At 41.9% G+C, this 27,775-nt stretch overlaps 1 protein-coding gene across 1 annotated transcript; it reads right to left on the bottom strand.

Annotated features, from left to right (window-relative positions):
- Window positions 1–25,747, bottom strand: mao (monoamine oxidase). The gene is made up of 15 exons (XM_074695225.1): window positions 25,627–25,747; window positions 16,779–16,873; window positions 16,317–16,454; window positions 8,203–8,307; window positions 8,026–8,117; window positions 7,689–7,830; window positions 6,376–6,525; window positions 5,677–5,836; window positions 5,493–5,589; window positions 5,092–5,145; window positions 4,955–5,012; window positions 4,781–4,878; window positions 4,455–4,566; window positions 4,208–4,270; window positions 1–4,109 (listed from the first exon to the last, which is right to left on the bottom strand). The coding sequence occupies exons 1-15, from the start codon at window positions 25,676–25,678 to the stop codon at window positions 3,954–3,956; spliced, it is 1,572 nt and encodes a 523-aa protein (XP_074551326.1). The 5' UTR covers window positions 25,679–25,747; the 3' UTR covers window positions 1–3,953.
- Between the last annotated feature and the right edge of the window lie 2,028 nt (window positions 25,748–27,775).

Genomic DNA, 27,775 nt, shown 5'->3' with positions numbered 1-27,775 from the left:
TTCACATTTTATATTTTAAATATCACCAGCTTTGTTTGAGGAATCAAAGACATCAAAGAATCGGTCACAGGGAACAACACGCAGGCTCGGATACACAAAAGAGGGACCGGAACAGTCTCAGATCTGAAGATGAGTGAATAAATGGTTTCTCTTGCTGATTGTGAAGAAGGGCGGACTGAGTGTGCTGGCTTTGTTTGTTCACTGGAGTTAGAAAAACTGACCCTCCCAGAACTCTGAGAGTTGGTCAAACACAGAGTGACGATCAACAGAAAGAGGAAAACACACACAGAAGAGATGGAGAGACAAGCACTGCAAGCACAGCACAAAACACACACACACACAGGCACGCGCACACACACACACACACACACACAAACATACACACACACAGATAGTAGTGATAAGCACGTTGATCAGTCTAACAGTCTGAGCTCGATTATTCACAGCTGACATGGCATTTAAACACCTGCCTGCACCTGATTCAGGTTTACACCAAGAACGGTTTATTCAGATGATGTTCACCTGTGACGAGGCTGAGAGGGGCGTGAGGTCCAGAGCTGAAAGGGACCTCCAGCTTTTGGGGAGCTGCTTGATTGGAGGTTTCTGGAATGTGAGAATTTTGCTTCCAATATTTGTTATTTATGACTTTCAATGGAAGTTTTTGAATCTTAAAAAAAAAAAACAGCTTTAAAATTTCACTGATTAAGTGTTTAGAACAAAACAGTGATGTGTTTCTTCTGCCTCTGTGTCACTGTTGTAAAGTTAAACCAATCAGCTGATCCCAGCAGTCTGACCTCTGACCTCCGGTGCAGGCAGGGGGGGCAGTGAGTGTCAGAGAATCACACAGGCACTTGAGAGAAATGACGAAAACACCACGACTTCCATTAAGGCACGACAAATACCCATACACACACACACACACACACACACACACACACACACACACACACACACACACACACACACACACACACACACACACACACACACAGATCTTTGGGAGGAGGATTCCCTCAGTGAGCTGCACACACACTCATACCGAGTAACTCTCTGATTTTCTTCACCTCTGGGTTCAAACTTTTATTTCCATCTCGTTTCCAAGACTCCAAACAGAAAAAAAGGCATCAGGATGCTCCTTCAGTGTTTGCTCCACTGCACAAACTCAGCTGTTTTCATTCAACAAGATAAGCTTTTAAAATCTCTCTGCTGAAAGATTTGGGAAGATTATTTTCCTCTCTTTTTAATGAGTCAAGAAAAAATATTTACTTTCCCCGTACTGCAACAATTACAGATTTAATTGTCTTTATTCCCCGTAACTCAGCATAAGCAGGGGTTATAGATGATGACAGCAAACAGAAGTGCTAAAATATAACAAAACATGAACCTGATGTGCTTTTAGAATGTTAAAACAAACCAAAACGTCCTCACAGGAGCTTTACCCACCTCTTATTGAAAGTAAACACCAAAATTTATCTTCATTTTCTTGTTGTTGTGGTTTTAAATCTGATTTACCCAAAGATTAAGATTGCACTTCTTAAAAATGAGAATATTAAGTAGTCAGAGTCTTGACTACAATGCCCCTTTGCTCACTAGTTTGACCTCTATGTGCTCCTGTAGAAACATGATGGCAGCCTCCATGAAAGGCACCTGCTCCTCTGTTAGAATCTAATTAATTAAACAGGGAGATTTTTTAAAATTCAGGTGATAACTGATTTAACATTTTACGAATATTATTTTCTATTACAGTTTAATCTGTTTTGCTATATGTTGCTAAATTCTCTGCACTGTACCTTTAAATACAGTTATTTTGCAGTCTTGCATCAAACAGGTACAAAAAGCATGACCATCCTTGGTTTTGGTTAAAAATGGATCAAATAAAAATGCACTTAGAATCATGAACTGTTTCCATCTTACTCTGATCATCATAAAGCAACAGTTAAGTGTGATGAAAATACATTCAGGCTTTTCTGTGACATAAAAAATAACACACACACACACTTCCTTAAACATGTTAAGATTAAAAAGCTTCTAATTGTGTCAACAAATCTCAGCTCAAACAACGAGCTCCTCTTTCCTTTAAGGTGGAGGAGAAATATCTCTTCTGAACCCAGAAACGACTGTTTCCAGCTGACACTCGGCTGCTCGGGTGAGTAATATTTGGCACGAGGGCGGTGTTGAGGGATTAATTTAAAATAAACTACCGCAATGATTCGTATACATTGCCCACCTTGAGGCGAGTTTATGATTCATGGATTTATAAATAAAACTGAGTTGACTTCATGCGTTCGCACAAGTTGGAAATGTTTCCACTTAAATGAGAGATTTGAGAAAGTCCAGAGGCAGTGTGACTCTGGATTCATAATTATACAGAGAGAAAGCAGAGGAAGAAGAAGAGGTGTAGGAAGAGGGAGATTTCTGGTGGGTTCTAGATCAAATACAGATCATTTTTTTCTTTTCTTTTTTTTGTTTCTTAAATCTTTTATTTCCTGTTTGTTTCTTGTAAACTGAGGGACAATGGGAACAGGGATGGTGGTGGGGGGTGTAATACCAGCACTGCCCTACAGGGGGCACTAACTCATTACGGCATTTCAGGTCATCTTACCAGAACCCACTGTTTCATAAACCAGCGCTGTGATTTTGACCACTTAGAGAAGACTTTTCATGAGTAACTTCAGCTGCCAAATGACAAATAAAAAACGCAAAATTTGCACAAATAAAACTGAGAAAGTGGCTCACATTAGGGACTTGAACTTTGCACAAAGCTATCAGGTTGAGGTACCGAGTACAGCCTACGTGAACTTATCTTTTGCATTTCAGGTAAGTTTGAAGGAGTGCACTCACAAATGTTTGATGTTTGCATCAGAAGAGGACATTTTGTCAGGTTATTTAAGGGAAAAAAAAAAGAAGAAAATAGCAAGAAATTTTTGGAAGTTGATTCTTTCTTCACAGTCCCTCTTTGTCTCTTTGTGCAGTTTTTTTATATTCCTTTTTTACATCTTTTTACATCTTTCAAAAAAGAAAAATAACAGGGGAAGTAACTGAGTATCTAAGTTTTGCTGTGAGTTAATTTTTTTTTTTTAATAATAATATTTTAGTATTTTTATTTTATTTTTTTAACATTGGAGCCACTGAATCCAGCCTTAACCACACAGACACTTGATAAATAAAAAAGATGAGTCAATTGTTGGTTTGAGTTTTTAAGATTTGTTGACAAAAGGATGAAATGAAGCTTAAAATCCTAAAAGAAATCTAAAATCTTTGCTGCTGTTTCGTGATTTTGTGAAGGGTGATGACACAGCTCTGATTTTTTCCGATGTTTCACCGTGATTCATCAAACTGCTGCAGCTGCACAGCCAGAACAAATCAGCACCTAAAATCAGAGGTAATTAGACTCACTGCACTCACACACACACAAACACACAGACTCACAGATGCATGCTCACTGAAGCATGTGCACACACACACACTCACACACACATAGAAAGCACGACGAGTTATAAACTCACATATAATCAAGAACTTGAGTGTCATTGGCAATATCTGCAATATTAAGAGTTATAGATTTATATTTATAGATTTTCTCTGCTATAAGAATTCATTCTGTTTTTCCTCCTTCATTGGTTTCATAATCTGAATCTCAGATTAATGTAGATTAAAACTGTAGCTCCATCTTCGTCTCTCCTCCTGAACGTACATCTCTGAACCCTCAAACAGCCTGCGTCACTTCCTCTCTTTGTAAATCTCTTTCCCTCCCTTCCTGCACAGAGCGATGGTGCTTTAGTGTTGAGTGTGTGAGCTGAACAGTCTTTCTTACAGCTGGTTGTTTCTCAGTAAAACCTCCTATCACTCCAGTAGTTCCCTACTCAGGAGCTTCCACACTAAGAGGACACAGCATCTGTAGAGATGTTCCTCCAGGAGCAGAGGAGTGAGCAGACAGGTGAGGAGGTGTCGGTTTAACTCCGGGGGAGGAGCCCCTTCTTGTAGGCGAGTAGGCCGGCTACCGTGGCAGCGGACAGGACCGTGGAGACCCCAAGGAACTTGAAGAGACCTCCGACTGAAGGCAGGTTTCTCTCCCAGAAGGTGGTGTGGAAGGGGAGCCCTGGGACTTCCTGTCACCAGAGGAAAAGAACAAGAACAAGGCGTTTGAGCCACTGTCGTTTGACTTCTGAGTTTGATTTCATTTAAAATACTAAGCTTATTTTCTTACCACACTCTCAGGCTCTTTCTGCCAGATCTGACTTGGGGAGATTTTATTCATCGCGCACAAGATCTGCAACACAACATGAGGGTTCAGTTGATAAACTCCCTTTTATTTCATGTGATGTGCATTAGAAGAAAGAAAGTAGAAGATCTTCTTCTTCAAATGTGGATACAAAACTACTCTGAATTTGAAGGACATGCAAACTAATATGGACTGTGTTTATAATGTTTTTTAATCTGCATCTGCATCTGACCTCTCTGGCTGCTCTCTCTCCTGCCTGCACGGCTCCCTCCATGTACCCGCTCCACTCCGTCGCCGTCTCTGTTCCTGCAAAGAACAACTTGCCCACTGGCTCCCTTAGCACCCTGCACGCAGGACCAAAGAATAAAAGCTTTATTAGATTTTAACCTGACCTGCAGGTGAATGTGCTGTTAGACGTCTGCAGCACTGAGAATGATCTTGACATTTCTTCTGCATCATCGTGTTTCTACAGCCTTTAAACATCCATTCTCTGACTCTATTTCAAGAAAGCTAGATCCTTACCGAGCATTAAAAAGCATTATTTTTCATGTATCTCACCTGCCATACTGCGTGAGGATTCCTGGAGGGAAATATGCCGTGTAGCATCCTCCTGAATACTCCTCCTCACACCAGTTCTTCTCCTCATAATGCACCGGCTGAAACAGAAAACAGCTGTGTAAATAGCTGTGTATCTCAGCTGTATGTCTGTGTGTGAGTGTGTTACACACTCACATGCAGAGCCTCCTCGGTGCCCAGGACTCTGGAGTAGATTTCACAGATCCTCTTTTTCCTAAAGGAGACAGCAGAGTGTGTTAAAGCTGAGCTGCAGCAGAAAAAGAGATTTGATCGACTGTGTTTCATGCAGTTACCTCTCCTCTTTGCTCAGGCCCGACAGCTTCCTGCACTTACGGGAGAGGATGAACCTGCAGAGGGAGACGACAAACATCACCCAGGGAAGAATGTTGGACAATAAATGACAACATGCATATTTTGTGCACTTTCAGGTCTGTTTGCAGGAAAACTTGAATGCTGAAATCTTGTTGCTGTATTTCAGAGACAGACGGTCTCTTCAGCTCTGTGGCTTTGGTCCTTTCTTGTTGCAATATCTAATTCTTACTTTGCATGTCAATCTGACTTTTTTCGACCCCATCTCCAGTGTTTTCTTGTTTAGATCATGCAAAACAAGATCGTGCAAACAGTTTCATCTTCTTAGATCAGGATGTATTTGAAAAATGAAAGCTTTAGTTCTGCTTTCTGCAGTCATATTCACCCCATGATGGCAGGTACGCTCCCATCAGGCTTTGTGTCATCCAGCGTCAGACCGATAGGAGCTCCTTCCTCCTCGATCACCATGCTGCCGCAGTAACCTGAAGACAAACAGGTGTTCATTAAGGTTATATAACAGATCACTTATTTACAGATTTCAATTATATATCAGAGATTCTTTCTGTTACCTTTTTTCCTCCAGAAGTTTTCTCTGTAGTAAACCATGCACTTGATGACCGAGCCCATGGGGACACGGTGGATCAGCTGGTTCCTCAGGGGGGGCAGCTCAGGGTTAAAGTGGATCTTCAGGTTCAGACCCGGAGGGGTAGCCAGGATCACATATTTGGCCTTAAACAACAACCAAAACTGGTCAAAGAAAGCTGCATCTCACCACACAACCACAAGGTGGCAGCAGAGAACAATAATACCCACTGCAGAAGAGTTTCTGTGTGCATTGCAGGGGTTGTGCAAGATTCAGTTACACTTTATGAGCATAAAAACACAAATCTGTCTGCAATCATTTATACTGAAAGTCTGCTACAGTCCAAGAACATATTTAAGAATAATAACGAATAAATGCACAAAGCTTTAGAGGAATAGGGTTACATAAAGTGAGTGCATTATGCATGTAAAGTCTGTGCCTTGCAGACAAAGCCGTGAAAAAAAAAAACACTGCATGGCAGAAAGAATCTACCTTTTTTAAAAAAATACATGAAAGGTTAGGGAATCAGATCTTTGATAGTTTTACGTTTATAAGAAAAAACAGGGTGATATATGTTATTGTTATGTGATGGAGCAGAGGTATAAAGTGGCACATAAGAAGTGCATACACAGGTGTGTTTTCTTCCTGTGCTGGCACACTCATTCTGCCTCTTTGTTATTCTCACCATGTAGGTCTGCTTGTCCAGCGTCTCCACCACCACCATGTCCCCGCTCTGATCGATCCTGTAGACCGGAGACTGCAGCTTCACTCGATCTCCCAGCTCTTTGGCCATGGCCTCACTGATCTGACTGGAGCCGCCCACAAACTTCCGCTCCTGTAGGTGGACAGAGAGGAAAGAGTCAATCACAGAAAAAAAGGTGACAAGGGCTCTTTATGAGACTGTTTTCTGCTCTGCTTTTCAGGATGTTCTCAGTTAAATCTGGGGGAAATTGCTTCAATCTGGCCTGATCATACTCAGAGTCCAACTCCACCACACTAATAAAACCAGTGTTACACACCCAGGCTGATAAAATCTCCTGGTTTTACTGTTCAACCTCCATCTGACTTCTGTTTGCTTCTCTACTAATTTCTAACATCAGAAGTTAAAGGAAGAAATGTGTTTGTGAAGCTGCAGCTCCTGCCGAGGGGTGCAGAGCGAGAGGAAGTGCTGCCAAAGCTTGGATACACAAATTAAATAGTCAGTGACCTTTTCCATACGGTTAGTGTCAGCATCTCTCCCTTCTCGTCAATCAGAAACACATTGGGAGCGTCTCTCTGTGGCATTTGGACAAATTTGCCTGCAAGTGGACAGACATCAGGAGCTAAATCAAACCAGCCCTGATGGTAACTGGGTGAGCCTGTGTTTGTCTTTTTTGATTAAAAAACATTTATTTTCCAGAGGACACACGAGAGAAATACCACATGTGCATCCATGCTTCACTATTCCCTGTGACGATAAACTAGACTCACACCCCAGCAGCATGTCTGAAGCAGGAAGGTCACAAAAACAGGACAGAGTGTGTGTGTTTCCTTTCCCTTTCCTCAGCGGCCATGGCAACAGGAACACTCAGCTTTGGAAAGCCCTCCAAGAAAACAGCTTTTGTGTGGCTCATTATGATGCCGAGCTGACCGGCAGCAGACTGAAGGTAAACGTGTTAGGAGTGATTTCTGAGGGGTCTTTAATTGAGGCTTCTTGGAGAGCTCAGGTTTTGATTTTCTGCAGACAGACTCTCAGGAGGAGCTGGAACGGGATACTCAGGTTTTTGTTTGTGCTGCGAGTTCACTTAGGGACACTTAGGATGGAGGTTGGTTCATCTGATCCTCTAAAAGTGTGTCGAAGTTTAGAGCCTAAATAAAGATGCAGAATCAGAGAGTGTAAGAAGAGAGGTATAAAACCTCCAATGACTTAGGAAACAAAGATGCATCCTGCTAACTGAACTAGCACTCAGGATCCAGTTCAAGAAACCTGAGGTAGAAATCCAGAAGCTGCAGACATACCTGTCCTCCGTTGGAGGTGGAAAAGATCCTCATGGTTCCTCCGCACTGTTTGACGTACCAGAGGAACCAGAGAGCTGACACCTCGTGGGGTTCAGAGGTCACATTGACGTTGACAAACAGAGTGGCAAAGCGACGGACAGCGCTGGAATCAAGAAAGTGCACAAATAGTTAGACATGGTGACTCTGTATGCAGACGATACGCAGATTTATACATCTTTTAGATCAAGATGTCTCCTTAAGGATTCAACCTCAAATCATAACGTACATAGGCCCAAACAGTTTCCTTTCACTCTCCAAAGATAAGAGAAGGAATCAAAACCTCTCTTTTCTCTGTTACCTGGTCCAGCAGATTTTCTCCAAGAGCTGCAGCATCGTCATCTTATCCCACTCCTCAGCATGAGGAGCTCTCCAGGGAGCCTCTCGGGGAATCTGAAACATAAAAGTTTAGACTTTAAAATAACTGGTCACAAAGAAAGAGAAGGATAAAATGAAACAGGACTGATTCTTTCTCTACCTCCTGGCCCATCTCGTCCATTGTCCTGAACAGGTTGTTGAAGTCCAGCAAGACGAGAGGGTTCCACATGGGAGGGAAGGAGCCTTTGAACGGGTACGACTTCCCCTGTTGAAAAAAGCACATCATCACCATTACCATCTGATTCAGTGCCTTAAAAACACTAGAGTTCAAAGAAAAAAAAACAGAAAATTCATTTTGTCTCAAAGTCAAAAGCTTCAGACCTTGCAGGGACAGTCGGTGGAAAAAAGTGAAAATTTGCCCTCAGCTGACCTTTTTTCCAACCTGCAGTCTGCTGAGTCATATTGACTTTTGGTTTACTCTGAGTTTAGTTTGAAAGTGGAGTAACAGCCGTGTTTATTGACGTGTTATGAAACACTTTACGACTGATTTAAAGATCCAGAGTCATCATGGTGCGATAAGCTCGTCCACAATTCAAGGTCAGGAATAAAAACTCTCTGACAGCCGTGCGGATTAAAAGTTTGAAGCTTTCTCTCTGAGTGAACAAAGTGGGTTTATTTGTGTGTGTTGATGCAGAAATCTCAGCCGTTTGATTTGACGTGTAAATTTCTCCAGACTGATTCAATAGCTGCATCCACTGACAGATGAAGAAAACACGGACTATAAAAGTGGAGCGTCAAGCTGATTGCGGGTTTTCTGGCTTCAGATACACTTTAACTGCCTGGCTTAAAAAACATCCAAACTCTGATTTTATGTCTTCATAAACTTTACAAGGTTCCTCTGTTCACATTAAGTTTCACTAGACCATTATACAGACATACTTTTTTAACTTTAATTAGCCCTCTGTGCATGATAACCTTAAAACAGATTTGGTGGAAATTCAAAGAGGAGGTGGTTTCTAGTTCAAAAGGTTGAAGTGCAAAAAGCATGCTGGGAACAGGAAGAGAATATGCCACTATCAGCTGACGGTTCAGATAAGTACATCTACAGACAATCAAATGGTCATCATAGATAAAACGCTTTACTCTGATGACTCTCTACTTTTTTCATAAACCAGCTCCTATTTTTATGCTGTGTCTAATTTCACCAGTATCATACCTATCGTCATCTATGCTCGCTCTATGCTGTACTCTGGACTCTTTGTTGCTGCTCTCCCTGCTTTAGCGTTCCATGTATGGATATGTTATGAAAGAGAAAGAAGGTGTGCTCTTCCCACATCAGGTTTTAGTGTTCCACCACAGCTCGGGAAGAGCAGGCAGCTTCAAAAACAGAACCATACCCCCAAATATCAAATGCAGATAGGGATGGGTACCTTTCACATTTGAAATGATGTGGTACTGATGCCCAGTACCTGTCAATTGTTACCAGTACGCAATGGTACCAATCTAAACATGGTACCTTTTGATTTTTCATGAATTGGTACTTGGTACCTTTGACAGAATTCAGTCGGTAACTACAAAAATACCCCATTCGCTGCCCATCCCTTCATGCAAATGATTGATACTTTCGACAAGAGCAGTCTTGACCGAAAAGAAAGTCTCAATATGGAACTATAATCCCTAAAGGGGGGTTTTCTCAGGGCACTGTGAGCTGTTGGAGTGCTTTATTGCTTCCCTAACACAATCTTTCCCGAGATGAACGCTGAGTTATGAAGATGATACGTTTACGACAGCAATAAAATACTTCTGTGCAACTCTCTAGGAGTCACCACTTTTGTTGAACATCTTTGACCACAGACAGACAGACATCCTCCAGCAAAATCCCTGAAGTTGTAAGACTTGGTTGAAACTGCTGTTAAAAAGACACCTAAATCTCTTGTAACAGATTTCTTGCTGTTACAGGTCACCAGAAGATGGCAGTAGTGGTCAGTAATAGTATTTTAGTATCTGTTTTCATCAGAGCTGAGAGGCAGAAAAGGTCCTGTGTTTGTGATTGAGATCTCTCTGGAAGTCCTGCAGAGAGCCTAGCACACCAGAGGTCAGAGGGCTGAACACTGAGGTAAATCTGTGTATCATCTGCGTAACGGCAAATCAAAATACAGTGTTAACTGGAAACATCAACCAAGAGGAGCAGTTAAAGAGGAAATAAAGTGACACTAAATGTCAGAATTACTCAATCACTAAACTGACAGTAAGGGAGAATTCCTATTATTGCAGAGTTGATCACGTTTAACCCCAAACTCGACTCACACATACACACAGACAGATGATAGAGCGCCTCCCTAATGTACAGCATCAGGACCATCCGTTGCTGTGAAACAACAGGTCTGTCGTCATGGTGATGCTGCCCAAGTGAATACAGGGGGATAAAGAAGAGGAGGAGGAGGAAGCAGCATCTGTTTCCACATCAGTGAGCAATGATTCAGCTTCACTCAGACACAACTCAACGTGTCTGTAAGCATTTATTTCTGACTGGTGAGAGCAAGACCATCTTTCTAACAATCTCATTTCTTGATTCCAAGGATGTAAACCAAACTAAAGAAAGCATTCAAAGCATCAGAGTTCTTTTACAGCTCTTCAGTTCTTTCTTTATCAGAGGGTATCAATAAGACAGTAAAATATCATTACCCTAAAGATGCTTGCACAGGGATCCCCACTGTCTCTTGGTGCAAACAGTCAACACATCCACCCCGCTGCAGGCGTGATGGGACAATCCCGCACCTCCTCGATCTGAGATAAGGGTTCAGTATTTAATCAAAGTCTGTTTTTCCATCTCTGATAGTGATAGCTCATTAATAAATCCTGTGCTGAGAGCTGCAGCTGTCTGTTAGGCAGCAGTTTGCTGATAAGGGGAACCAGTGCCGGCCCTTTGGATTACAATCTGCCAAACAAAAGCTGATTAGCTACGCGGATTGCTTGAAAGCTAGCTCTAATTACACAACAGCTCGGCTCACAGGCTGCTTTACTTTTAGCTGCTGTCCTGTGTAGTAATGTAGACACTGCTGTAAAGTTTGATCAAAAGAGGATGCCTCCGATGTAAAATGTGTGCAGGGTTAGGGAAATGTTTCCTGCTGGTCTGCTGCATGGCGGTTAATCTGAAGATACTGAAACACACTGAAGTGAACTCTAGACATGAGTTGTATTCTGAGGAGATGCAAAGCTACAGGTTTGATTTAATCTGTAAGGCTGCAAACATTAAATGTTAAAATTAGAGGTTTAATTCGTCAAAAAGTAAAGGTGCATGAATTACTCAATTAAGACAACTTTTTACTACTGAGAGCCTCCTCTTTTTTAATCCTTCAAGTGTTACAGCACAAAACTAAAGCTACCTGTTGACTTTTAAAGCATACTGTTTCTCAAAAAGTCATGTTGACTGTACACCTTTAGTAACCACCTGTCCCTCCTATAAATGAGCCATAAAATGTAACGTTTTAATATAACTGCCGCAGATCATAACAGCAGCATATGTTGGTGATTTATGAGGCTGTATTTAGTTTGTAGTTTTTTATTAAGTTTGTGAAAGGATGAGAAGAAAGAACAGAGTGCTAGGCTGAAGGTTTCCATGTGATGAAGAGTGGTAAGAGTGTTGTGTGTGTGAGCAGAAACTTAAAGTCCATCTTGCCGCTCTTAGTACAGAAAATATAGGAGATTTTGTTTTGAAATATTAATGTAGATCAGATCTTCCTCTTTGAAACAATACTTTTCTTTATTCAAGACAACGTTGTACCCAAGCCGCAACCTCCGGTCAAAGAATATGCAACAGTGCAGAAGTGCTAAAATCTGCTATTTCTTGAGTGTCCACTTGAGGCTGGCTCTGGAAGTACCGGAAGTCACATACATACCAAGCCAAAAAAGATATTTTTTAAAGCAGAAATTAACCTATTTAAAGCCTGGTTCAAAAAACATCTTCTGTCTGAAGTAGTGCTGCACGATTATCGCAGTCGCAATCGCAATCCCAATGTCAGCACATGCAATAACGTAATCGCAAAAGAGGTGCAATTGTGCAATTATTTTAAAAAAGTGTAAAAAAATGAGCGTGTGTGTGTGAGTGTGTGTGTATGTGACTGAGTAAGAGAGCGAGCGTGAGATGACTAATCAGTCACTGTTTCAACTGGTCATGGTACGGCAGTTTAACCAGACACGATGGAGCACAAAGAAGTAAGTGAGGTGCTCAAGGCGAAAAGAAACTCTACCTCTGTTATTTGGTGTTATTTGGTTACCGGTTGAATGACACAGCAAAAAGATGTAATTTTCAAAACATGCAAAGCAAAAGTGGCATAAATGTGCTATTTTGGATACAAACAAAACAGTACTGTTGTGCTGTATATTGTTGTTTGTAAAAGGTAAGTTTGGATATTTTGAGAATTATTACACAATTAAAATTCTCAGTAATCCATCTCTGCTTTTCCATCATAACCAAGCAAGTCTGTAGACTCATGACACAACTTTTTTTATTAAATCGCAAGCACAATCGCAATCCCAATATTGTCCAACTAATCGCCAATCGCACCTTTTCCCCAAATTGTGCAGCATTAGTCTGAATTGTTAATTTACTATCAGCACACACTGTACGAGGGTGAATTTTGGCAGTTTAGAGGATATTAAGATTGCGAGCTCGCCTAATCAGAGGCACAGCTCAGGTCACGTGACTGACGGGCGCTCTATAGCTGTACACGAAGCCCTTGCCACTTCCAATATGGCCGTAATAGTCGATTTACTTCATTTTCCATTTCAGAAACAGACGAGTGACGTCAGGGAGTCTACGTCCATGTTTTATACAGTCTATGGTTTTACTTTATACATCGTGACGAGGTAATGTATTTATCAACAGTTATGTAGCACTGTTTATAAAAACATGACAAGCAAACTTTGTCAATTTGTAGTTGTTTAGAAGCCGGCTAAATATTTAGAGTTACACACAGCTCGGTGCTCTGAGACATGTCCGTAACTTGTAACATTTGTGAATCCTCCTTTTGTCCTTCCAGTGCTTATCTACCAAGCAGAGCTAACATAACCTCACTCTTTGTTTTACTGACAGACTCTCAAGTTTGATTAGACCACTGTAGAACAACTGCTGCATGTGGGTTGGAATGAATATTATCACTGACAGCTTGGCCCATGTTTTAGTCCCCAGATCATACTCCGTTTACTTCTGCCTCTCTGTCTTTTTCCTGTCTGACAGTAAAGCTCCAGTATCCCCCATTACTACAAAATTAATTAAAGAAATATTTTCAAGCAGAGAACATCACGGATCTCTCTTCTCACTGCCAAACTTTATCGGATTGTGATCAGGTATAAACCTAGAGGGGAGGCTTTTTGGAGATCACGAAGAAAGTCCCCACATTCCCTTTAAGTCTCAGAAGCAGCAGTCTCCAGTGCTTTGCCACAGCATTGCATCATTCAGTTGTCTTGTTATTCCCGAGTCGTCTCACCCTCAGCTGCGCTGCTGCCAGGTCCCTTTGTCTTTAATATTAATGCTGTTGTTGTCTCTCCTTCTGCTGATGAGGATCACATCACTTTATCATCCCTGACAGCTCCACTCTCACCTTGTAAAGTCTGATAAATTGAACAGTTGTTCCTTAATGCACCAAACGGTACACCAGCAGGGCTCACACCTAGCTCTGTACAGCTTCTTCCTCAATAAACACAGATTTTCAGGCTCTAATGGCATCAAACATTTAGTGGTGAGGCTTTAGAGAAACTTTAAGTAGGATGCAAATGTGAGAATCAGATATTTTGGCTGGATTAGGAGAAACGCTGACATGCACAGCAGAGAAAATATCAATTTCAGATAACTCTTTGGCTCTAAGTGTCTGTGCTAGAATAAAAATTCTGGCTGCATTTCTGTAGAGTCAGCTCTGGGACCAGTTACACCAGAAACAGAGCTGCTGTTATGAGCGCATGCACACACACACACAGAAACATAGTCAAAAACCCTGTCTGGCACTGATGGGGCTGAGCAGCTTTTGATGAGGCCCGCTGCCATGGAAACCAGCCAGGAAGCTACGAGATGCGCGTGTGTGTGTCTGTGCGTGACTCTGCACCGTGGAGTGGATCTTGCTGAGATAGTAGCTAAGGAGACAAACACACACACAAGCTCCCACTCTTCAGTATGTATGAGCTCACAGTTGCTCCTGTTCCTCCTTCAACAAACCAAAGATGTATTTTCTACGCAGCTGACATTTCACAGCGCTGCAGAAGTAGGTCGAGTCAATAGTGCATCAGTGCCAAGGACACGGTGGCGAGATGAGCGGCACGCTGACCACAGAGAAGTTCAGCACAGGATGTTCAAATGAGGGAAGAAATATTAAGAGAACCAGGAAGAAGAGCACATCCGGGTAGTGGTTCAGGATCAATAGCAGGTGTTTGAAAATTAAGAAATCTACTCCACAGGAAGCAGCTGTCAACATTGACTGTACACCTTTAATAACCACCTGCCCCTCCTATTAATGAGCCATAAAATGTAATGATTTAATATAACTGCCGCAGGTCGTAACAGCAGCATATGTTGGTGATTTATGAGGCTGTATTTAGATTGTAGATTTTTATTAAGTTTGTGAAACGATGAGAAGAAAGAACAGAGTGCTAGGCTGAAGGTTCCCATGTGATGAAGAGAAGGTGTGTTTGTGTGTGTGAGCAGAAACTCAAAGTCCTTCTCTTGAAGTAAGATTCAATGACTTGAAAGTATCTTTATCTGAGATAAGCTATCACATGCAGGACCCTTCAGGCCACATCAGGCTCTCCTGTGGTTTACAGCAGGGATAGCCTGAGCTGTGCATGTGGCAGTGAAGGTAAATCCAATCAGGTGGAGGAAACAAAACAGCGTTAAGAACAGCAGTGACCCGCGCTAAGCAGATACGCAGGAGAGTACAATAATAAGAAAGATCAGCCGTCCTTCTTTGTTTGCTTCTGTTTGTGCTTTCATCCACTCACAGAGAGACAAACCATGTTACAGGGAGCCTCAGGCTAAGATTAGCATCTCCAGTCGCTAATGCTGCAGAAGGAGAGAGGTGGCCTGCTGCTGCTGGGAGACATGCAGGGCGACACAGGAAGAGCACAGTGTTTGCTTTTCTACAGCAGAGTACATCCGGTTTTTCTGAAGGATGTAGAGGACGAAAATGAACACAGAAACTTCAGATAGTGAATAAACTTTTAACTGAACTTTCATGAGGTCATCTGTTTCAGCTTTTACTTCACAGCATGTGTGTAAGCTGTTTCTGACCAACTAGACTTTGGAGCAGTAAGTCACAGATTTAGCTGTCAGCAGATAACAGACACTTAATTAAGGATGGGAATCTAAAACTTTGTTCGTGTTGAGAATCAATGAGAAATGTTTCAATCCATCAATATCATTAGCCTTTGTGCGTAATGATTCCCTTATCAATTCCCTTATCGATTCAGGATTTTCAGCTTGAAGTTTTACTAAAGAACTGACTTCATACAGAAATATACATCACTCTCTCTCTCAGGAGATTCATATTCAGTACATCAAAATGGTATAAATCATTATATTTAACAAAATAACAAAATAGTGCAAGCTTAATGCTAACGTATACGGGAAACTGCATTGATATGCTAGCAGTTAGCATACATCAGTATAACTTTAGCTTCAGAATAGAATTTCAGGTTTCATCGCAGAAACACATCACATCAACTCTTTGTAAAAAATACTGAGAATTTCAAATGTCAAAAGCTAACAGGCAATTGAAAGACTCATGGCTGACTTCATAACTACGGAAAGCTTCCAAACAACTTAAACCATTGCCATTTCAAGACACTAGATGGCCTACTTGAATTATCAATATTTTACAAAACAGTACATCAACTTCACATTGTGTGCATTTTTTTACCTGTTTCTGTATAATTATGTCCAGAAATATCCAGACTCAGGGACCAGTTACATTTTATTAACTTACAGTATAAACTCAACTAAATGTTGACACAGAAAACCTGTAAAGCTACTTTTTGTACCAAGAAAATTCACAACAGGAATTGATAAGAGAATCAATAAAGAATCAGATCGATAAGCAGACACTTAATGGCTCCATCTGATGTCAGGAGATCACAAAAGAGGAGAATTTACAGACTGCAGATAACGGCTCTGACTAAAGATGTCCGAATAATCCTCAACCTGAACCAGAAAGCTTGTTGTCCTCCAAAAGCAGTTTGCAGATACTTCCAGGTGTTTGAAAGACCATCCACAGACCTGAGACCCACCTTAACATAGTGCACCAGGTTCTCCTCCTCATTGACTTTGTAGGTCTTGACGCCGTATTCTTTGGCCAATCTGAGGATGCGGTTCTGAGTTGGGCCGATGTAAGCTCCACCAAGATCGACCCACTTTGTCTCCTTATTCTGAAACAGGAACCAAAATCCAGATTAAGACATAAAATGCAAATGTAAATAAGATAAAATCAAGCATCAATGATAGAAAATCTCTTCCTTGGCAACTCAAAGAAGAGAGTGTCCAAAGAAGAGCAGCATTACATTACTGGAGAGAGGGGAAATTGAGAACTAATGTGCTGCCATGCTTGATTTATTACTTAAATTGCAGCGCATTCTCTTTGGATATCTTTGTTTGTAACCATAATTTATTTTTCTTTCTTTACCTGAATGCACATAAGTTCTATATGCACTTCAATATGAGAATAACAGAGTCAAACCCAGCTCCTGTCTTACCCGGACAGTGAAAGTTCGACCTCCGACCCGGTCCCTGGCCTCCAGCACCACAGGACTCAGTCCGTTGGCCTTCAGCAGCTTTGCTGCACATAGACCTGCAAACAGACGGCCAGACAGACAGAGGAGCAGAGGTGTGGTCAGATTTTACACATTTCTTTGACTAACACTAACTGTTTGTGATGATTGCCATGAGCAGAGGTATGATGATGCAGGTGAGGGGACCCTCTATTCTTTGGACAGGTTTCAGTGTGTCACACTGAAACTAGGGATACACCGATCCAATTTTTCTGGTCCTGATAAAGATACCTGGGCTTTGGGTATTGACTGATACCGATCCTGATCTGATAACAGTGATAAATAATAACCTGCATGCTCTACTGTGGGATAAGACTGGAAAAGTTAATATTTATTGAAGTGTTAAAATGTTTAACAGGAGTTTGGTTGAAAAAATGCTTCAGAATTTATGGTAAGACTATCTGATTGTAAAATTTTATACCTTGTAGACTAAATCATAGTTTAGCCCTAGCATTAATTTGGACCGATCCTATCCCACCAATACCTGATCCAGCTTTGAGGGGCTGGATCGGCACCAATACCTGATACCAGGATCGGATTGGTGCCGATCCCCAACTGAAATCAGTGTGTCACTGAGCAGTACTGAGGGCTTCAAACACCGTGCTTTTCTTTTCTCCCACAGATCTTTCTAGAAACAGGATCCAGCGAAGGATAATGTAACATTTGCCTTTTGAGTGTTTGAGTAGAGTTAATAAAAACAGACTTATAGGAAAAACAGAAGGGGCTGGGGGGTGGGGGTATGCATGCACTGCAGGGTGAGACTTCCTCATCATCCATCTGACCTCCTGATCATGTGATCATGTGAGGAAGCTCAGAGGTCAGAGTAGAGAGAAGAGCCTGACTTTCACTTCCACTGGCTGACCGACCCTGAGCTTTTCACACACACTGACCTCGGGCAATCCTCCCCATAACTGTGATTCAATAAGACGTAACGTAAATGCACTCAGGAGGAACAAATGTAGAGGATTAGAGAGGAGCGTATGGTTCAGCAGCTCTGCCCTCTGCCAGGGCTGCAGACCTCTAAGAGCACACAAGCCACACAGAGAGATAGAGATTCATCAAAGATAGACGGGACTTCATAACACTGAGCTCACATGGCCAAAAGTCTGTGGACAGCTGGATCACAACACAACTGTCACTTTAGGTGCATTTCCATACCTCAGGGATTTGATCAAATTAGACTGCAACATGTTTGCATAAAGATGTAATAGCTCTTCTGATTGGCTGCCAAGTTATGCAGGAAAAGGGTGAAGTAATTAACTGAATTAAGCGGTTACACCTCATTGATCAGAGTTTTTAAAGAAAAGACAAAAGCAAAAAGATCAGTCACTGTCTGATGATTGCTAAATGCTTCCTGATCAGCAGGACTCAGGTTGCATGTTTCTCGTCTTGAACCTATTCTATATGGTTTCAAATGGATCCAGTAAATCCTAACAAAGACAAAAGGAGAGTTTCATGCAGATAAATGAGCCCTCGAAACAGGACAAAGCATTTGTCATTGTTGCCACAGAGACAGAAACAATCTGCTGTGGAGTACTGAAAAGAACAAAACACCTGCACTGAAAGCAGGACGAGCAGCCCACAGAGCTGTGACAGCAGCAGGTACCACAGGTCTCCACCAGGTCTCCACCAGGTCTCCATCAGGTCTGATGAAAGCACGGTTTCTCTCACAATGTCCCCACATCTGTGCAAATGTTTTCTTGGCCTTCCTTCCAAATTCCCTTCATCCCTCTTCTTCCAGATCCCGCTAAGCTCTGCTGAAGCTGCTGAGGTTTATAGAAGTTTGCACATAGTTTGTCCTGCATTAGCCGACCCGCTGTACAAATACACCCAGCCAGACTCAGACTCTGAGGACGCATTAGCCCAGACTGGAGGAGGCTCACAAATCTTCCTCTGTTAAATTGATGCTATTACCTGCACTCAGCTCCAAAAGGTCAGTGTCTGTCTTCTCAAACAAAGAGTGTCTGTCTGCAGCTCCTGTTTACGCCCACAGCATCACTCGGGCTTTGATCACAGGGCTAGATTTCCTTAATACAGACATCATTTTATATAAAGGGCTGAACAAATATGACTAATGGATCAGCATAAAGTCATCATCACTTCAAAGCTGCTCTCTGTGCAAAGGAGACGAGGAATTAGCTGCACAGCTGGAAAAACCAACATGCTGAGACTGTTTCAGAACAAAGGGATGAACAGAAAGATTTAAGTCCAACTCATGCAGCTGTGAGAAAATGCATCCATGCTTGAGACAGGGAAGACTTTAAAGCATGATAAAAACAAAGTTAAGCATGGTGTTAAATGATATAGGATTGTTCTTTATGAATGCAACAGGCTGCAAAATAATCAACCAAAGAGAGGATCCCTGCAGAGACAGAGCACCTGCTGGGTTCTAAAGAGATATAACACTGCAAAAACTAAAAATAAACATATACACGCATAAACACACAGATTTCAGTTATTGTAGCAGATGAAGCATTTTTCTCTGTAAAAAATTTTTTCAGAGACCTTCACGGTTGCATTTCCCAGACACGTTCTGCAGCGTTTCAAACTTCAAGAATGCAGCAGGTTGACATGCAACACTACAGACTCAAGGTAACAGAAAAATAAAGGTCTGTATAACATTTCCTGTCCATCTCCGGGCTGTGAGAGTGTGCCCAAAGGGATTACATGATAAAAAAGGTCAGACCTACATAATCAAAGACACAGAGAGCAGATCTCCCCTCCTTCTCTCCTCCTCTCCTCCCTCTTGTGTTAATTCACCAAGAGACATGTCTGATATTCATCAAACACACAAATCCTCCCAGCTGGAGGAAAAGAGGGAGGAGAAATAAATGATGCTGCATAAATAAAGATGGGATGATTGGCTGATACAAAAGGGTGCAGGGTGCATGGAGGTGATTCTTAGCATCGGAAAAGCAGGAGTATTTCAGCTCTGCAAGAATTCAAGATGGAAGGAGGGCAGAACAAAGATGGCTCACTTGACGAGTCAAAAGTCATCTGCATTTTGTGTCAAGTAGGATAAAGATATCACTGATAGACTTTGATTTGAGTTCATATCTTTGAGCTACAGGTGCAGCTTTCACAGTGATGTCAGCAGACAGCTGGATCACGAGCTTGAACAGCACTATCATGGAATTTATTTTAGGTTTTACAAGATTTACATCTCAAAACAATCTCTTTATTTCTCTCATTCGTGTTTTAGAAAACCCTTACTTCAGCCTTGTCTGAAACACGCTGTCTCTTTGAGGCTCCCTGCTCTACAAACCCCCTTCTTTCTGATTGGGCAGCCCTCTGGAGGCCTGTCCAGGGCAGGTAAAGTGCAGACCTTGGTGTCTGAGGCCCACAGACAGAAAGATGTGAATCTGTAGAGGTTTGATAATCCACATGTTAAGTCTGAAGTTTCAGAGTTGTTGCTTTAAACCCTACAGCCCTCTTTCAGCTCTTCCTATCCCCCTCAGTAATTACATAACGACTGGAGACACTAAACATGCTGCAACATAATTCATAATACAAGGAAATAAAATTTATCTGCTCTTCTTCCCCCTTCATTCCCCACCCCTCTTCCTCTTCCTCCTCCCCCTGCAGCTCCTCCAGGCTCAGCCTGACCTAATTGTCCGCTCTCTGAGGTCTTAGAAATAAAGAATCAATAAATAAAAACAGCTGTGTGTTTGTTTAATGTTTCATTGGTTTCCAATTATCAGACTAATGTTATTTGCAAGCTGATGACCTGAAGGTATTTGATAGGATCGAGGTTCAAACACACACACACACACACACACACACACACACACACACACACACACACACACACACACACACACACACACACACAAACACAAACAGGGCTCTCCATCATCTGCCCTCTGTGCTGTAAACCAGAGAGGACAGACGTGGTTCACATGACAACAGTAATTGTAAAGATGGAGCCACTTGGCAGGAACAAACTCTATTTGTACACTCTGTGTGTACATATGTGTGTGTGTGTTCAGAAATCCCCCGCTGTTTCTGGACTGAGTCTCTGTTGTGCTTCAGTTTAATAAAACATGAAATTTACTGTCGTACAAATCTCCATCGCTCCAGATACAGGAGGAGGGTTTTTTATCTCAACACTCGGATATCAAATTTTACAGAATGTTCCTTTAATATCAAATTGCATCACTGATTATGGAGCAGCTGTGTCAGATTACATCCAGCTGTTTGAGGTTTGATGGAGTTTTTTTTTTAAAGCTTCATGACTTCTCTGAGACAAAACTGGACTTCTGTGCAGACAGACGAGTACGAGGAATATTTCACAAACACAAATGTTTCTCTGCTCGTCTGTCGTCTCAGAGGACTCAGCTTGATGTCCGGCTGCTAAACGCCGTCTGGTGTGACATTTTATCCTCTGAAATGTTCTCATCACAGGAACACAAACAAAAAATCCAATACCAGCTGAGTGAGGAGTGCAGCTCTTGAGTCAGGCTCTGAAAGGCGACAAATCGATCCACAGCTGCAATCACATTTTCCCCCCCGCCTTGTGTCCTCACGCAGAGACATGATGGGATGTTTAAGGGCGTCAGAAATATATTAAGGAAGGACTCCAGGATGATGGGACAAAGATGAAGGATGATGTAATGAACATCCTCACTTTATGATCCAACTTCATGCAAACACTGTCAAATAGCTCACAGAGAGATGCAACACAGTAAACATGAGGCATTTTCTGCAAAGCACCTGCCTCACACACCTCACTTCAAATATCACAGGTAAAGTAATGAGCTTTCCATCATGCATTAATTCATTAGCTGAGTGTATTTTTCCATAATCAGTGCCATCATGAGCTGAGATTACAGCTGCACACTTCTCATGACTTGATGCAGCACACGTGTTTGCACAGCTGAAACAGAGAGGAAGAGTTTTGTAGGATTGCAGCAACATCGAGCTCTCAGAGAGGGTTCATTTCAGAGCACTCAGATCAAGAGGAGAGTCCAGCTTCTCCTGGAAGACTGACAACAGATTGTGCAACAGGTGGACCTTACAGAAACAGAACAGAGGGCGTAAAGCATGCATGCAACCACTGTAAACAAAGCGCTCAAAACTCAAAAAAGGTATGTCTGAACTCAAGTTCAGGTCAGGATTATGGTCAGTTTATGACGCATGAACTGAAGAGATGCTCCAACATTCTTGAGCAACATTTTGGATTCTTTTCCTCTGACCCTCCTCCTCTGAGTTGTTTTGCAATGCAACTTTTCCAGAAACACAAGCCAGTTCCCTTCAATGTTAGCACAGAGGCATTTGACTCCAATAAATCATCTTATTGCCATTAAGACCCTCTCAAATCTGCAGCTGGAAGAAGCAATCTGTCTGCTGCAGCTAAAAGCCTGAGAGCCGAAAAATGAGACCCATGTTACGATAAATCTGAGCTCGACTGAAGAGAGCAGCAGTGTGGAGTGGCGCTTTGTGTTTCTGTAACATGATTTCAAAGTGTTTGTGCAAAAGAATAAACAACTGCAAGGTTTACACAGACCAGCCAACGTGTCCTCACAAGATCCCTGTCCTGAAAACACAAGTCCGTCTAAACCAGACACACTCAAACACTCCCAAACATCCCTCACACAGCTCGTCTCCCCCTCACCTCAGGGTGGCATTTACCGAACAAACAGTGAAAGGGCAGAGCAGCAGTGGGAGGTGTCCGGTCTCCTTTAATTATTGTTATGTATGTGTCCACATGGTTTGGTATTTACAGACTCATTATGAACATCAACATCTCTCCCTGGAATCAAATCAACCTGATGCTTGTTTCAAAAACTGCTCACTTATTTCTATTTTTTAGCATTTTTCATGCATTTGCAGAGACACGTTGCATGTAATGCTTCAAAATCACACTTTAAGCTCTTCTTGAGCATGTTTGCTCTGTCTCTGCTGCAGAAAAATTAACTTTTAATGTACTTTTCTACAAGCATTCTTACATTTGCACAAGATCAAAACACAAGCTATCCAACAACCCTTAAATACAGATATCAACAATTGAGAAATCTGGATGTATGTTGGTCTCCTCCATCTCTGGACTACTCCTGAGATGGAAACCTTCGACTTTTACAGCCCTAGAAATGTCAAAAAAGGTTCACTCTAGACCTACTTTTTGTGCATTTTTTATGCCTTTGCAGAGAAATGTGAGGACTCTTGCATGCAACGCTGCAAAAACAAACTTTAATCTCTTCCCCTGCATGTTTAAAGTGAATGCGTGCCATTCGTTTCTGCAAAACTTGATGAGAAAAAAGGGTTTAAACAAATCTCTCAGAATCTGTGCAAAAGAAGAAGCGTGCAGAGCTTACAGGCCTGCAGCCCAGCTCTTAAAATCCTCCTCTGTGCAGTTCATTGAGAGCGAATACAGCAGTCTGGATTGTGTCTGTGTGTTTCAGAGCTTCAGCCACCTCTACTTCCTTATTTACTCTCCCTATAAACACCAGTTTCCCTTTCTCTCATCCTGAATCCTTAAGGTTTGCGTCTCTGCTTCTGTCCTCCTTCCTCTCTCTGCCGGTTTGATTTCCCACATTCACAGCTGCTCCACAAAACAGGAAGAAGTGCTCCCCCTCCTCCTCCTCCTCCTCCCTGCCAGTTTGATAACAGGCTGTCACAAGTGTTTAATGTTTCCTCGAAAAGTGCTCCGCTGAGGGCCGCGGTGCTGCCGGTGGGCGGCAGGAAAATGACAATCACATTTGCAGGCAAACAGAGAAACACACGTGTGAGGAGGGGAGAGGAGGCTGAGGGAGAGGCTTCATCTGGCCTTTGATTGGACACTGATTGTTATATGTGGAGCTTATTGTGGGCCGGTAAAGGGCAGCGGTTCAAACAGATGGGGCAATTAAAGAAGCCATAAGAGGAGAGAGACACAGCCAGTGGGGGGCGATGTGCAGGATTTATTAGATTTACTCAGAGAGATGTGAAGTGACACCACCTGAGCTGCTGTATACTCTGATGGATGCGCAGTCAGGTGGAGGATTGACCTGTCAGACAGATGACACTCCAAACAGTCTGCAGACCGTGCTGGGCAGTCTTTAAGACATGACCTCATTCCTCCAGACATGTGCAACAAACTGCAGAACCTTGAGTCCACTTCAGACTGGTGCAACAATCCCACAGAGCCCAAATTAAGAGTGCAAGCCTGGTTCAAAGCAGTTTGTGACTCACACGCTTATTAAGAGGGGTGTGTTTTATGATGCCTGTGCTAAGATTAAATTAAGATTATAAAAAGGGTGAGACTTTGGAATATATTTGCATAACTAGTTGGATGACTGAGGTGGGGGACTGTGCAGGATGAGAAACCAGCCTTCACCTCTAACTCCGTGCCTCCTGACTACTTTGTTAGATTTGTGAAGTTGAAACACAATTTGGAGCTCAGAAAGCTGATTCCTGTAAAAAAAAAAAAAAAAAAAAAAAAAAAAAGCTGCCTTTTAATACCTGTCAATTGTTAGAGCACTACTAAAAGCTTTTGCATGGGATGAAAAAGCGTGAAACAGGAGTTTGATTTCTACCTTAACCTTTTCCATTTAAAGAAGTGCATCTAGCATGAAACATGTTAAAAAAAAACACCACAACACACATTATTTTTGCCTACTTTTGGTACAATTTGAACTGAATGTAACACAGATATTCCATTACTGAGCAAGTTCCTGCAAAATTGTACAATATCTCTTAAAAAAAAAAAAGTTAAGCCTCTTGCTCATCTTTATCATCTTCACTGAGATGAGAAAGTAGCACAAGAAAAATGCACAAATTAAGCTTTGATCTGAGGTTCTTTAAAAACTTTTTTGATCTCCAGTTTGAAATTTAGCAATATGATTGAAAGACACAATTATTAGACTCCTTACATTTGGGTTTGCACCTTCCTGGTGTAGATCTTGGATTATGAAGTGACATGTAACACCCCAATTCTGCTCTAGTGCTTTTACTTTGCTCACAATGTGACAATATCAACAACTTTCACACTTAAAGGCTTTTATAAATGCAAAAGTTAAGCACAAAAGGCTGCTGTAGCATTTAAGTCTATCATGTATCATAAAATACCAAGACTTGTTTGTATCTAAAAGCTGTCAAAAGAGTCCGATTCAGAGTCTGCAGCCCATCCTTCAGAGGAACAACCTCTTTCCAGGAACTACCCCCCTCATCCTCCAGAGTCCAGATAAAGTGTTGCTCGATCAGATTCTGCTTCCCATGAGAGAGAAAGTCTCCTTCCTTTTCTCACATGCTCCCTTGTTGTTATCTTATCGTTAGATGAATGTAAACCTTTCCATAATTAGCTTCTTGGCATGCAAACAAGCAACCTTTGCATCCTGCAGACAGCTGGACAGTGGAGTCCAAACCCACAGCGTGACATTCACTCTGATTCACACACACACATGGACAAACTGAAAGCACCTGAAATAAGCATGATCTCTGAGACACCCCCTCCCTTTCTCTTATGTAAGCCTGCCTGTGCTACGGCTGATTAGCTCTTGTTTAACCGGGGGGACAGCGGTGCACGCGGGGGAGAGGAAGAGGAGGGTCGGAGCAGAAGGAGAGGAAGAGGAGGAAGAGTCGGATTCAGAGGAATAAAAGTGTGTTTGATGGATCAGCTGACTGGAGATCAGCTGCAGCTCTTCAACAACACGAGCAGCTTCCGCGCAACAGTTGTCTGCCCACCTCACACACACGCGCATACACTCACAAGCATTACAGCCCTGCGCCATCATCCCTGCTCCACACACACTTTTGTGCGGCCAACACACCCCACAGAGACGCGGAAAGTTTGTACCTGATATCCCTCCGCCAACCACTATCACATCGTAGGTGTTGGGTGCAGTCATGGTGCAGTCTGCTCGGTCCACCGCTGAACGCAGAGCGCACGGAGGGGCGCATCTGTATTAAAAGCTCCGGGCAGGCCCCCTCCCTCCTGACTCCGCCCACTGAGGGAGCAGGAGCACTGGGAGGGTTAACGCGCGTGCACACACACACACACACACACACACACACACACACACACACACACACACACACACACACACACACACACACACACACACACACACACACACACACACACACACAAATTCTGACCCCCTCTACAGACAGAATAAAACTCGGACTTTGATTTTCCGCTCTTATCAAACAGCAGCTTTTATTGCCTGTGTTTTGACTTAAGTCAGCTTCTGTTAATCATTTATTCATGGTAGTACCATGGTTTTATTTTCAGGTGAAACTCTGAGGATACAAATGTTTTTGTTGAACACCTTCATTAAGAAGCTGATCTTTATTTTTCTGCTCCAGAAAGACTTAATTCTGTATTGAAGCGATTATAGTGAAAGAAACATCACTTTAATCAGAATTTATGCTCCAATTTAAGGAAAGAGTTTTGACATCTTATGGTGAAAAGTTTTATCTCTTGTCTTTACTATGTTTCATAATTAAAGTTAGAGACTGCAGAGAACCAGTGATGCTGCAGCAGTACTTTAAATACTGCATGCTGTTTGTGTGCTTCGGTTTCTGTTGCCCTCTTGTGGTCAGATTGTAGAAGACAGAGGCTGACGGCTCAGCAGAGGGGCAGAAGGAGAGGATCTGTAGAGGCAGAAGAGAGCCAAGGAATAAAAATGTCATGTAAAGGAATAAAAACAAAATGTGGAAAATTGAGAGAGAAAAATTTGAATATCAAGAATTTTCATCAACTTTTGTATTCTATTAAATTTTGCACAACTTTACTGGTCTCCTGACCTTTTTGTTTTTTTTCCTCACGACATTCAAAATCTAGTTTGTCTTTTTCACATATTTGTAATTTGCAACTAAACCTCTGGACAGCAAGACACATTGAAAGATAAGATACTGACACTCAAAGAAACAACAAAGCAACCAGAAAAGATGCAACACCCTAAAAAAGATACTATAAAGTAAAAAACACAGGTTTGATAATAATATCTACAAATGCAGAATGTGCAGATAAATGCTAAAATGCATAGACTAGATGAGCATAACTCATAACATTAAACTAGTTTCTAATGAAATTGATGAAAATATAATGTGTGTTATGCCTGTGAATGTTGTGTACTGTGTTTCCCCCTATAATTTCACCTATTATTCATATTTTTTTTTGACACATTTTTTTGTCATTGAATGCTGTTGCAGCTCAGTTTGCTGCAGACATTATTTTGGAAGCTCTCCAGAGCCAAAGCTTTCATACAGATTCATTTGCATTGCCTAAAATTTCAATTAAACCCAGAATAAGAAACTCCATCCAGTGTCCAATGAAAGTCTGTAACATTATCTGTTTGTAAAATGTGGATGAGTTTTTTTTTCCTTTCACAGACAAAGTGCTGCAGTGTGGGAGAAGAAGAAATGCAAACTTACAGGTGTGTTATCTCAACATGAGAGACCCCAAGCAGGTTAATCTGACCACCATTTAGTTTAATCCTAATCCTTGTTTGATCTAATTTATGTTATAAGCTACTAAAGTCCGGCACTGGAACATCCCCGACCTCCTGGAGCTGCAGAGCAGAGAGGAGGAGATGCAGGGAAGTGCAAGGGTTTATACACAGTGGTTATAAAAACAGGTTTTTAGATGCTTTTAATGATCTCTGGGTCCTTGTGTCTGAGTCCCCTCTTTACATATTATAACCCTGATGTGGCCCTGTCCACCTTGACGCTATAGCTTCCTAAATAAACTTTGAAAACCGTATGAGAGTTTGAGTGCTCTGATTTCACTTTGTAGGCAGAAAGTGTACCAAAGTGTCTCTCCAGCAGGGGGCAGCAGCAGCCTGAGTCTCCAAGAAGGGGTGAAACTTCAGGGAGTTTTTAGTTTTCTTAAAAATTAAAGCAGGACTATGAAAGTCTAAATTTAATGTAAATAACATGATGGGAAACATTTGATTTAGCTGCAGCTTAAAGATATGTGTTAGAATTTTAGATTTACAGAA

This window comes from Halichoeres trimaculatus, unplaced genomic scaffold, assembly GCF_033239565.1.
Source record: "Halichoeres trimaculatus isolate MK-OKI-2021-1 unplaced genomic scaffold, fHalTri1.1 fHalTri1_scaffold_19, whole genome shotgun sequence".
NCBI classification, from domain to species: Eukaryota; Metazoa; Chordata; class Actinopteri; order Labriformes; family Labridae; genus Halichoeres; species Halichoeres trimaculatus.
The sequence above is the reverse complement of the archived record's forward strand: the minus strand, read 5'-3'. Positions and strand labels throughout refer to the sequence as shown.